This window comes from Cervus elaphus, chromosome 14 (assembly GCF_910594005.1).
Source record: "Cervus elaphus chromosome 14, mCerEla1.1, whole genome shotgun sequence".
NCBI lineage: Eukaryota > Metazoa > Chordata > Mammalia > Artiodactyla > Cervidae > Cervus > Cervus elaphus.
This window is the reverse complement of record NC_057828.1, coordinates 51,565,811-51,577,966: the sequence shown is the minus strand read 5'-3', so window position 1 is coordinate 51,577,966 and position 12,156 is coordinate 51,565,811. Positions and strand designations below refer to the sequence as shown.

General features: G+C 62.6%; 1 protein-coding gene across 4 annotated transcripts in view; it reads left to right on the top strand.

The window, feature by feature from the left end:
• Positions 1 to 12,156, top strand: part of PRDM16 (PR/SET domain 16) — a 339,606-nt gene that overhangs the window by 312,689 nt on the left and 14,761 nt on the right. For 3 of the 4 annotated variants that reach the window (XM_043923449.1, XM_043923446.1, XM_043923448.1), the window contains 5 exons: positions 112 to 199; positions 2,805 to 2,974; positions 3,682 to 3,759; positions 9,558 to 9,727; positions 11,679 to 11,853. In XM_043923449.1, the coding sequence (XP_043779384.1) occupies positions 112 to 199; positions 2,805 to 2,974; positions 3,682 to 3,759; positions 9,558 to 9,727; positions 11,679 to 11,853 (681 nt within the window). The remainder of the gene's footprint in view (positions 1 to 111; positions 200 to 2,804; positions 2,975 to 3,681; positions 3,760 to 9,557; positions 9,728 to 11,678; positions 11,854 to 12,156) is intronic. The other variant, XM_043923447.1, reaches the window with a different exon arrangement.

Here is a 12,156-nt window from a genome sequence, read left to right as displayed (position 1 = left end):
TGGTGACTGATGGGGCACAGGTGGGAGCCAGGAGGGGCAGGGACCACGGCCCCTCCCCACCCAGTGCTGGGCTGCTCAGTGGGGTCCGTAACCCTCTGTGTTGCTGTCCAGCAGGGTGGAGAAGCGGAAGGTGACCGACCCGGTGGGAGCCCTTAAGGAAAAGTACCTGAGGCCATCCCCGTTGCTCTTCCACCCCCAGGTAAGGCCATCAGGAGCCTGAGGTCCATCCAGGCCCAGCCACAAGCCCCAGGCAGGTCTCTGCTTCCCATCCCTGCACACCCACCCATCCCTGTGAGGTTGGGGAAGATGAGACAGGGCCGGACAGGTGAGGCAGGAGGGTGGTCCTTGGCAGGGGCGCCCTAAGAAGCAGCCAGGGACACTGGCCCACGGGCACCCCCCTCGACCCACGGCTGGGAGGGGTAGTGAACGTCCCCCCTGCAGCGGTGGGCTACAGCTCTGATGGAGCATATCCAAACATTTGGACCATAGGGAGAAGGAACAGGAGAGAGCCGGGGAGGTGTGGACGCCAGCAGCCTCTCTGGCACGAGGGACATGGGGGCACTTAAGAGGAAAGACCAGCAGAGGAGGGGCAGTGCAGGGGGCAGAGGCAGGGAGCAGGACAGCAGCAGAGGTGCTGGCATGGAGCCCAGGGGATCCCAGGGGGTCGTGGGCAGAGGGACTGCCCTCCCCCGGGGATGCAGAGGGTGGCGAGACCACCTGTCAAGACTAGAATCAGGAGCCTGGGAAAAAGAACCCCCAGGTCTGGGCAGTGGCTACAGACCCCACCAAGCCTGCAGGCACTTCTGTGCCCCTATTCTCACTGCTTGGAGCCCAGCCACCTCCCCAGACCCACGGGCCTCCCCTGCCCCAGCTGGAGGACTCAGGACTGAGTTGTGGGCCAGCCTGGACCCAGACTCCAGACCCGGGCATTGTTCTCTCCCTCTGCGTTTCCCGCCTGGGACAAACCCGTGGTTTGTGGAACCTGCACCCCGCCTGGGTTCACAGCTAAGCTTACTGTCTCCCATTGTCTCATGGGGGCCTCGGAGTTTGGTTAAGAACTTCCCCTGGTTTCCTCGGGCCCTGCTGGAAAAAGCAGGCAAGCCAGCCAGGCACATCCTGTTTTTGTGTTTGTGTGGGAGCTTGGCCGGGAATATCTGATCAAGCAAAGTGGGCCAGGCAGGCTGGACCCTCCCAGGCCTGAGGAAGAGGGGCCTGGCAGGGGGCCGGCTGCCCATTGTCTCTGCTGCCCGCTCCCTCAACCAGCCACCCCTGCTGCCTGCCCCTGAGCCCAGAGTGGGGGGTGGGGGTGGGGGTGGGAGAGGTCTCTAGTAAGTCCCCTAATGAAATGGTCTGAGGTGGGCCTCAGCCATAGAATGGACCCCATCTTCTGTTTGTTAACCCCTTTCTGGTGTCTTACCAAAACCATTCAGTTGTTCCCCAGCCTAAACCCTGAGGGACTCCAGACACAATGAAAACTCTTTCTTTCTCAGTTTCATCCCAACCTCCCACAGGGCCTGGCTTGCAGCAGGCAGTCTCAGGCAGAGAGGAGAAGTGCTGCTAAGGCCTGTGCAGCCCCCTCCCTGCCTCTGTCCCCCAGCCCCAAGGCAGGCACAGGATTGTAGTCAGAACCCTGCCCACCAAGTGAAATGAGCAATGCCAGGAGAAAGCAGCTCCCTTCTCCTCCCCAGGCAAGCCCTTGGTATCTCCAAGGAGCAGACAGGCAGCGCCTCCAGTCCATGTCGCCACATCCTGTGCCATGTCAGTTGGCTTTGGCTTCCCATGGGGGAGTCCATTCTTACACTATTGAATTTCTTTTTAGCACTTTGCCTGCAGTTATGGCCTGCTGCCACTAGGTGGTGGTGGTGTTTCAGGTTTATGAGGCATCTTTTAATCTGAGATTCAGATAGCTATCTTAATTTTGGGGATTTCTCTGGTAGCTTGACTTCCCAGATGGCTCAGATGGTAAAGCATCTTACTACAATGCAGGAGACCCGGGTTCAATCCCTGGGTTGGGAAGACCCCCTGGAGAAGGAAATAGCAGCCCACTCCAGTACTCTTGCCTGGAAAATCCCATGGACAGAGGAGCCTGGTAGGCTACAGTCCATGGGGTCGCAAAGAATCAGACATGACTGAGCGACTCGGACATGACCGAGTGACTTCACTTCACTTCACTGGTAGCTCAGTAAAGAATCTGGTTGTAATGTGGGATATCTGGGTTCAATCCCAGGTTGGGAAGATCCTCTAGAGAAGGAAATGACAACCCACTCCAGCAGTCTTCCCTGGAAAATCCCATGGACAGAGGAGCCTGGCAGGCTGCGGTCCATGAGGTTGCAGAGTTAGACAAGACTGAACGACCAACACTAACTAAATTTTTTGACCACTCAAAAAAATGAACAAAAAAGGGTATAATTCTGTCTTCAGCCCAAATTAGCCATTAGGAGTGCTAGCCAGGGATCAAGCCAGCAGGGCTTGCTGGCTGGTTTCAAAGTAAGGCGCTCTGTGATCATAACTGTCAATGACCTGCTTCGCCAGGGGGCTGGCAGGTGATGGTCAGCTGCAGCTCCCCCAGCCTGGACCCTGGACTGTGACGGGGTTCCAAGCAAGGACCAGAGCAGGGCTGGCTGCAGAAAGTGAAATAACCCAGCCCAGTGGCCAAGAAGAAGGTCACTGTTTCCAATGATAGCCTGCTTGTCCATGACCCATGCTCAGTCATCCAGGATTCCCAGGTGTGAGGGTGGGTCCAGGTGCATCAAGACGGGGGGTGCAGGGGAGCCCCATGGCCTCTCTCTCTCTCCTGCCAACAGATGTCAGCCATTGAGACCATGACGGAGAAGTTGGAGAGCTTCGCGGCCATGAAGGTGGACTCTGGCAGCTCCCTGCAGCCCCTCCCACACCACCCCTTCAACTTCCGGTCCCCGCCCCCGACGCTCTCAGACCCCATCCTCAGGAAGGGCAAGGAGCGATACACGTGCAGGTGAGATGCGGTGAGCCCCTGGGGCAGCCCCAGCGAGGTGGCCACAGGTGCCACATGGGCCCATGAAGCTGCACTTCCAGGAAAAAAGCTCAGTCTCAACCAGGGTCTGGCATGGTAGCCCACCGGCTACCCACCAGCCATTGTCCCCTTGAGGTCATTCCCTGAAAATATCCACATGTCCCCCCACCAAGCTGTGCTCCAGTGAACACAAGAAAATGCAGCCTTGGCCAGCAGGTTGGAATTTCCAAGCCGGAAGCTAAGGCTGCTGGTCCATGTTTAACCCCAGCTCTGGGGGTGGTGGGAAGCCCAGCGCTAGGGAGAGACAGCCCGTCCCTGGCTGCGCAAGCCTGTGCAGGCCGGGCTAGGGACCGAGAAACTGCCTGGGGCAGGGGCACGGCCCTAAGCGGGCGGGCGTGGGCCAGCGCCGGCTGCCCAGTGGTGTGTGTCCAGCCTCTCTGTGACACTCAGCTGGGCCCCGAGGCCAAGGAGAGACTGAAATCCAGGGTGTGCAGTGGCACCCCAGCGAGGTGGCCACAGGTGCCACATGGGCCCATGAAGCTGCACTTCCAGGAAAAAAGCTCAGTCTCAACCAGGGTCTGGCATGGTAGCCCAGTGTGTGGGAGAAACAGCACCAGAAAATACCTGGGTGCCCGCGTCTATGGCAAAGCGCCTGCCTGACGGATCCCTCCCCCACCGCCGCCCCCCAGGTACTGTGGCAAGATCTTCCCCCGGTCAGCAAACCTCACGAGACACCTGAGGACGCACACCGGGGAGCAGCCATACAGGTAGGAGCCCGCCCAGTTGGGGTGGGGGAGGCAGACTCGTGGCAGACCTCCCCTTCCCCTGCCATGGGACGGGCAGCGGGTGGGAGCAATGCTTGACCTTGCTCCAGGTCACTCACTGGGTCGCTGTGTCCTGGCCGCTCAGCCCTCACGCACCTGGGGATATTGTAAAGATCAGGCTTCTGGAAGGTTCCTGCCCACTGACTTCGGAGGGTGTCTGGGAGCAGCCCTCTCTCCTGCCACTGGGGTGTCAACTGGAGAATGAAGCCAGGCCCAGGGGTGGTCTGTATGGAGGGGGAGCCTCAGCGTCACCGCCACCCAGCCCACCTCCACTCACCTCCCCACGACCACTGGCCATTGCTGACCTCAGCCTGGGCACGGGACCAGGGTGAGCCCCTCAGGCAGGGTGGGCTGGTCTCAGAGAAGGAGCCCCATGCAAACTTGGATCCTACCCAAGCTGGGGGCATCCTGAGGATTCACCTAGGTGGCCCCGACCACCCTGGACGGGAGCCCTGCCTGCCCTCACCTCGCTCCTCGGTGCCTCGTCCCCTCCCTGCAGAATGTGGCTGCAAGCGTGTGGGGGCTGTGAGAGCCTCTACATTTCATGTTCACAACTGGTGGGGGCATCACCCCATTTCAAAGCCTTGGAGCCCCAAGCTCAGAGATGCCCCTGACTTGCCAGGGTCCAAGCTCACGGTCATGCTTGCCGACCATTCTGGCCTTTTCCCTTGGTGCCTAGGGCATTTGTCGGGCAAGAAAAGAGCTGAGGATAACATCCTGGCTTTCGGGGCCCCAGGAGTCCCAGGGGATGGAGACCTTGAGACAAATTGGGGGATGCTGGTCCCAATGTCAGGACGATATCCTGGGCTGTCTGGTAGACAGCGGCCGTCGGGAGCAAGGGGTCTGACGTTGTTTTAAGTGGGCAGCATCAGGTTTCTGTCCTCTGGGCACACAGCTGGGAGTGACCCATGGGTCCAGGAGAGTGAGGGTGTATCCCCATCTCTGGGCAGGGCAACCCCAGGGGCTCCTGCAGGCATCACAGCCCCCAGGCCCTGTCCCAGCCAGGTAAGCGTCAGCTCACGTCACTCACCAGTCATCTGCTCAGTGCCCTCAGCTGGCCCCCAGCACACAGCCCCCTGCCCCGTTCCCCTCCAAAAGTGACTTACAACTTAACAAAGGCTTAGCCTGCTTCTCTCCCGGACAAGGAGCCGGGTGTGTTTCCGTAAGGAGAACCAACTTCTGGACAGGGTTGCATATAAGAGCCCCTAGGGGTTCAGGTCCATGTTTATAGAAGGATTTAATTATCATTGATTTCTTTTGCTCTTTCAATCTGTGAGTTTCGACGCGAGTAACAATAATTGCTTTGAAAGTTGGCATTGCAAATCCTGACCGTATCTAGCTCAAGGCAGCCCCACAATGAGGAGTTCGGGGTGTGGGCCTGTCTTGTGACGTCACTGGGGCATCTGGCCTCACTTTGGGAATTGGAGGGGCTTCAGTTGGTGGAAGGAAAATGCAAGTCCATCCACAGAAGGCCAGTGCTGGCACAGGCCAGGTCACCCCAGTGACGCCAATGAAAACCACTGCCGCCTGTCTGTACCCCACATGTGTGCACTGCGTGTGTGCCCACGGAGGCCCGGCTGGTGGGTGGGTGCCCCCACAAGCAAGAGAAGGACAGACCCCTTAGTGTGACAAACCTCTGCCCGGCTGGGCCGGTGTCCTAGTTTAGACATCTTTGAGTGGGGCTGGGAGACGAGGAGCAGTTGATGATGTTTTTTCAAGCTCCAGCACGTAGGGCTTGTTGAGATGTGGGAAGGAGGGGGGCTGCTTCCTCTGTCCTGGCAGCCTGTCCAGGGGTCCCTCCAGCTGCTGCCCATAGGTGGGTGGGGGGTCTTGAGTCCCACTCTGGATGCCCGTGGGCTGGCTGTGGGCTCCTGGTGGGACCTGGGACTCCAGCTCTAAGGATGCTCACCTCCCCCATCTGCAGATCGTTTCCGCCACAGCTCCCCATCCTGCTAGCTGTGTTGAGTCCATGCACCCAGCAAGGTCCTGTTACCAGGGTGGCACATATATGTCTGGTCTTTGTTCATTTTATTGTTAAGCCTGGGTTACAAAGGGCTTCCTTGGTAGCTCAGCTGGTAAAGAATCTGCCTGCAATGCAGGAGACCCCGGTTCGATTCCTGGGTCGGGAAGATCTGCTGGAGGAGGGATAGGCTACCCACTCCAGTATTCTTGGGCTTCCCTGGTGACTCAGATGGTAAAGAATCCACCTGCAATATGAGAGACCTGGGTTCCATCCCTGGGTTGGGAAGATACCCTGGAGGGGGGCATGGCAACCCACTCCAGTATTCTTGCCTCAGAATCCCCATGAACAGAGGAGCCTGGCAAGCCACAGTCCATTGGGTCGCAAATAATCGGACAGAACTGAGCAAATAAACACACAGCACAGGGCTACAAAATCTCTTCTTTCTTTCCTTTCCTGGTTTTTACAGTTACCTAAAGCCTTTCTCTCTCTGGTGGCTGGTGTGGTTCCACTAAGTCCCAGAGTGGACACAGCCACCCCCCAGGGGCCATTTCACTCTCCCTACTCAGCACTGTGTCTTCAACACCGCTGGCTTCCCCAGAACGGGAGCAGACGCGGTCACAGCAAGGTCCCCTGACTGCCCGCTGCCTCGGCTGGCCAGTCTCTGCTCGCCCATTCCTGTTGGAGTGCGATGGTGTGCTATTTTATATGGCACAGCCATAAATTTCACTAGCCACTTGTCAGCTTATTTACAACGCAAATTCCAGCTGCTCCGAGAGCCCTGCTCCCTCGCAGCCCTGGGCTCACCAGTCCCCTAAATTTCAGATGCACTTCTCTGGGCCATTTATTTAGATTAGAACCAGGAGAGGGCCAGATTCAGAACCCTGTGACCAAACTGAACACGTGGCTGCTCTCCCGGCCCCTCCCGCCAGCCGAGGTTGGGGAGTGACGGTGCTCAGGCCGGTGACCGAGCTCCTCCTCCAGTCCTGTTTCTCACTCAGCGGCCCCACTGCTCCGAGATGCTGCACGGCCGCTCACAGAGGGACACAGGAAAGGAAAGCTGAGTGTGCAGATATCCATGTAGACCAAGGCAGGCACCCCATGCAGCCTGTGGGAAGGCTGTTGGATGGGCTGGGGCCAGCTTGGCCTTGTACTTGCCCTACAGGCGAGCCTGGCAGCACTGGGGGGTGAGGGTTTCTGTGGGTTTGAGGGTGTGTTGGGGGCAGAGTTGAGGAGCAAGACGGTGCAGGCAGGGATATAAAAGTCCTCCTTCCTGGACTATTGAGAGGGAGTCGCTGGGTCAGAGCACATGTGAGCATCTCTGCTCAGCCCAGCGGGGAGCGGGTTTTAAGCCCCGGTCCCACTGCTCCGTCACCCTGGCTGAAAAAGACAAGACAGCCACCCTCCTGGTGCCGGCAACTGGGACGTAGGTCCAAGTCGAGGCTGCTGAATGTTACGTGGCTGTGGGAGGTCTGAGGCCCCACGTCCTAGGGGCTCCCGGGGTCCCGGTGGCAGCTCAGCTGGCCCAGCAGGCCAGCCCCAGGGCCACAGGGGTGGCTGGAAGGAACTTGGGGGGGCTAGTGCATGGATCATGGGCAGCTCTTAGCCCATCTGCTGTGGAGGCAGCCAGCATGAGTCTGGCCTCAGGCAGCATCTGGAAGCCTCGGGGACTGAGTAAATGAAGTCCCAGAATCACATCAGGGGAGCAGTCTGGGCTCCTCCAAGCGGGGCCCGTCCCACAAGTGTTATCCCCTGGGTGAAAGTGTTAGTCACTCAGTGGTGTCCAACTCTTTGTGATCCAGTGGACTATAGCCCACCAAGCTCCTCTGTCCATAGGGATTCTCCAGGCAAGAATACTGGAGTGGGTTACCATTTCCTCCTCCAGGGGATCTTCCCAACCCAGGGATCAAACCTAGGTTTCCTGCGTTACAGGCAGATTCTTTACCGTCTGAGCCACCATTGAAGCCCTACGGGTAGGGGGAAGCCACCCACAGGTAGGGGTGGGAATTTGGGGGCTCTCACCCTCCCACCACAGAGAGCTGCCACCAGCTTTGAGCAGAAAAAGCTCAGCCCCAGGCCCCAGCGGCCAGCCGAGAGGTGTCAAGCTTCCTGTCTCAGGGACCCAGGGATACTGGGTTTGCCCAGACTCCCTGGGCAGGGCCAGCTTCTGAATGTCAAGTGTCAGGCCAGCGCCTCCTAAGTGGGCGGGCGGCCTGGGGTGAGAGGCCAGGGCCCCAGAGTGTCCTCAAACATGTCCCCGTCCACATGACTGAGTGCTCGTGACCACTATGCTGTGCTGGAGCACAGCCACCAGCCCCCGCAGGAATGCCAGGCTGTGTCCTCAGGATAGGTCCCCGCACCTCCCAGCCACACCCTCTGAGCGGACTTAGTCTCCCAAGCCCTGCCCCGCCACACTGGCCACATAGAAGGGCCTGCCTGGTCAGTGCTCTGCCGTGCTCGCCTCTCTGCTTGTCATTCCACGGGAGCCTGTTCCCAAAACAGGGAAATAGCTGAGCTCAGGGATGGATATCTCAGTGTTCCTGTGCCTCTGAGCCTTGGAGGGGCATCCCTGGAGAAGTTCTGAGACCAGGAGCATACGAGTGTACCCACCAACACATGTGCACACCTACCACACATTTACCTGTAAGCATGCACATATAGCCCCACATGTGTGCATGAGCAGACTGACACACAGGTGTGACTGGAGACTCAGAGCCGGAGTCCTCCTGCCGTGGCCCCGCTGGACATGCTGGGTGGGTGGGAGTGGCCGGCCAATGGTGACGGCCTGGACCCCTGCGATGGGAGGAACCCTCTCTGCAGAGTTGTGCCGTGGGTCCTCAGTCCCCCGCGCCCCACCCTCTCTCTGGTTCTTGCTTCTTGGTACTGGTATCCCTCAGGCCCTCACTGTTGGTCCCCTGTGGTAACCTGGGGGACACCTTCCCTCCCTCCTCTGCTCTGGGAGAGGCCCCACACCCACAGGGACCCTACACACACCAGACATCTCATATTGCCCCTTGTGGCAACTTCGTGCTTTGCTCTGATAAACTCTGTGTCATGATACTCCAACAACCGAAGCATCTGAGGAAAGCGTGTCTTTTTTCACCTCCCAAGTGTGCCATGCAGCCTGGCAGCAGATGCCCCTGGGAGGGCACTAAGATAAACCAAATGCACAGTTCTGGGGGCACCTCCACCAAAGGGGTCTGTGGGCAAGAGGCCATCTGACGGAGCGAGGCTGGGAGCCCCCATCAACCTGGGGCAGAGGAGGGTTGGTGTGGCCCTGCAGCCTGCTAGTGGATTGGCAAGCTGAGTCCCCAAGGGCAATGGGTCTGCTTGAGGACCCTTTAAGAGGAGTTGGGACCAGGCCAGAGTAGGGGTCTGTCTGCCAGGGAGGAAAGCTGCAGGCAGCGGGTCTGGGCTCCCTTCCGGAAAAATCTGCTGGGAGCATCTTTCCTGGTGCTCAGCCGCCCCCTTGAGGCTGCTGGGAGCACGCCACCCTCTGCTGTGGACCCTGCGCTGGGCGGGCAGGACAGCAGAGAGGGGAGAGATGCCAGGAGACACCAGAGAGTCCTGGTGCTGCCCACCCCAGGGCACAAGCCCCAGTGGTCCCCTCCGCCAGCTCAGGGCACAGTCCCACAGCATCCGCCGCCCAGAGTCAGGGATGCGGGGGACACCTGCTTCCAGGGACACTTGGCTGGGACCGCCTTCCAGCTCTCCGCCGTGGTCCAGGGGCCTCAGGGAGGCTGTGTGGGCAGGGGCTCCGCTGAGGCGCCGTGTCTTCCAGGTGTAAGTACTGCGACCGCTCCTTCAGCATCTCCTCCAACCTCCAGCGGCACGTGCGGAACATCCACAACAAGGAGAAGCCCTTCAAGTGCCACCTGTGCAACCGCTGCTTCGGGCAGCAGACCAACCTGGACAGGCACCTGAAGAAACACGAGCACGAGCACGCGCCAGGTGGGGGCGCGGGGGCGGCCGCGGAGGAGGGCTGCGGGGCCTGGGGGACGGGGTGACGGGCCACGGCGAGGGCTGCGGGGCCTGGGGGACGGGGTGACGGGGTGACGGGCCACGGGCGAGGGCTGCGGGGCCTGGGGGGCCTGGGGGGCCTGGGGGGCCTGGGGGACGGGGTGACGGGGGTGACGGGCCACGGGCGAGGGCTGCGGGGCCTGGGGGGCCTGGGGGCCTGGGGGACGGGGGTGACGGGCCACGGCGAGGGCTGCGGGGCCTGGGGGGCGGGGGTGACGGGGGTGACGGGCCACGGGCGAGGGCTGCGGGGCCTGGGGGACGGGGTGACGGGCCACGGGCGAGGGCTGCGGGGCCTGGGGGCGGGGTGACGGGCCACGGGCGAGGGCTGCGGGGCCTGGGGGACGGGGTGACGGGGTGACGGGCCACGGGCGAGGGCTGCGGGGCCTGGGGGGCCTGGGGGGCCTGGGGGACGGGGGTGACGGGCCACGGCGAGGGCTGCGGGGCCTGGGGGGCCTGGGGACGGGGGGACGGGCCACGGGCGAGGGCTGCGGGGCCTGGGGGGCCGGGGGGGCCTGGGGGACGGGGGTGACGGGCCACGGCGAGGGCTGCGGGGCCTGGGGGGCCTGGGGACGGGGGGGACGGGCCACGGGCGAGGGCTGCGGGGCCTGGGGGGCCTGGGGGCGGGGTGACGGGCCACGGGCGAGGGCTGCGGGGCCTGGGGGGCCTGGGGGACAGGCCACGGGCGAGGGCTGCGGGGCCTGGGGGCCTGGGGGGCGGGGTGACGGGGTGACGGGCGAGGGCTGCGGGGCCTGGGGGACGGGGTGACGGGCCACGGGCGAGGGCTGCGGGGCCTGGGGGGCCTGGGGGCGGGGGGGCGGGCCACGGGCGGGGGCTGCGGGGCCTGGGGGGCCTGGGGGACGGGGGTGACGGGCCACGGGCGGGGGCTGCGGGGCCTGGGGGGCGGGGGTGACGGGCCACGGGCGAGGGCTGCGGGGCCTGGGGGCCTGGGGGGCGGGGGTGACGGGCCACGGGCGAGGGCTGCGGGGCCTGGGGGGCCTGGGGGACGGGCCACGGGCGAGGGCTGCGGGGCCTGGGGGGCCTGGGGGCGGGGGTGACGGGCCACGGGCGAGGGCTGCGGGGCCTGGGGGGCCTGGGGGACGGGCCACGGGCGAGGGCTGCGGGGCCTGGGGGGCCTGGGGGACGGGGGGACGGGCCACGGGCGAGGGCTGCGGGGCCTGGGGGGCCTGGGGGCGGGGTGACGGGCCACGGGCGAGGGCTGCGGGGCCTGGGGGGCCTGGGGGGCGGGGGGGACGGGCCACGGGCGAGGGCTGCGGGGCCTGGGGGGCCTGGGGGACGGGGTGACGGGCCACGGGCGAGGGGTGCTGGGGGCAGGGGTTGCCTGGAGGATGGGGGTGACGGGCCAACGGGCGAGCGGTGCTGGGGTCAGGGGGGTGCCTGGAGGACGGGGGTGAAGGGTGGGGGGCGGGGAGCAGGGTGGGAGGCCTGAAGGATGGGGTGACGGGTCGGGGTGTGCTGAGAGCAGGGAGACGGGGACCTGGAAGGATGCGGGTGACAGGTCGCAGAGGTGGGATGCTGAAGATGGGTGAGGGGGGCCTGGAGGATGGGGTGATGGGTGGGGCGGGGTGCTGGGAATGAGGAGGGGGACCTGGAGGATGGGGATGATGGGTGGGGGTGGGGAGCAGGGTGGAGAGAGGAGGGCAGAGGAGGGGGCACACAGGCTAGTCCTAGGGGAAAGTTTGCAGAAACCCCTCAAGCCATCTTCACTCAGGGGAACCTTGTACCCTCAGGTTTCCCTAAGGGGGTGTTCCCTAAGAGTGCCCCACATGTGCACCCCTCCAGCCACCTGTCCCCTCCCGCTGTGCCACAGAGGGCGGGGTGCAGCCAAGGGGTACCCTCCTCTGATGCTCCCCCCTCCCCGCAGTGAGCCAGCATGCGGGGGTCCTCACCAACCACCTGGGGACCAGCGCCTCCTCCCCCACCTCCGAGTCGGACAACCACGCACTTTTAGATGAGAAGGAAGACTCCTATTTCTCTGAAATCAGAAACTTTATTGCCAACAGTGAGATGAACCAAGCATCAACACGAACAGACAAACGGTAAGAAACACATCCCAGGGTCCCAGGAAGGTCTGGACTCTATGTGGTTCCCTGTATGGTCATGCTCACAGCAGGCCCCCACCATAGCACCAGAGACCCCAGGCCCACAGCAGAAGGCGAGGCCTGCAGGTTCTGCAGCTGGCTCCCTTCCCACCCACCACCCCCCTGCCTCAGCTCTCTGCATCTACAGAGAACAAGCACCCCGGCCGGATGGCGGGTGTCACACGCTCGGTGCCACCAGCACACGGGCCTCAATGCACGGTTTGGCCTGCAGTGTTAACATGTGCAGCGAGACATCATCCA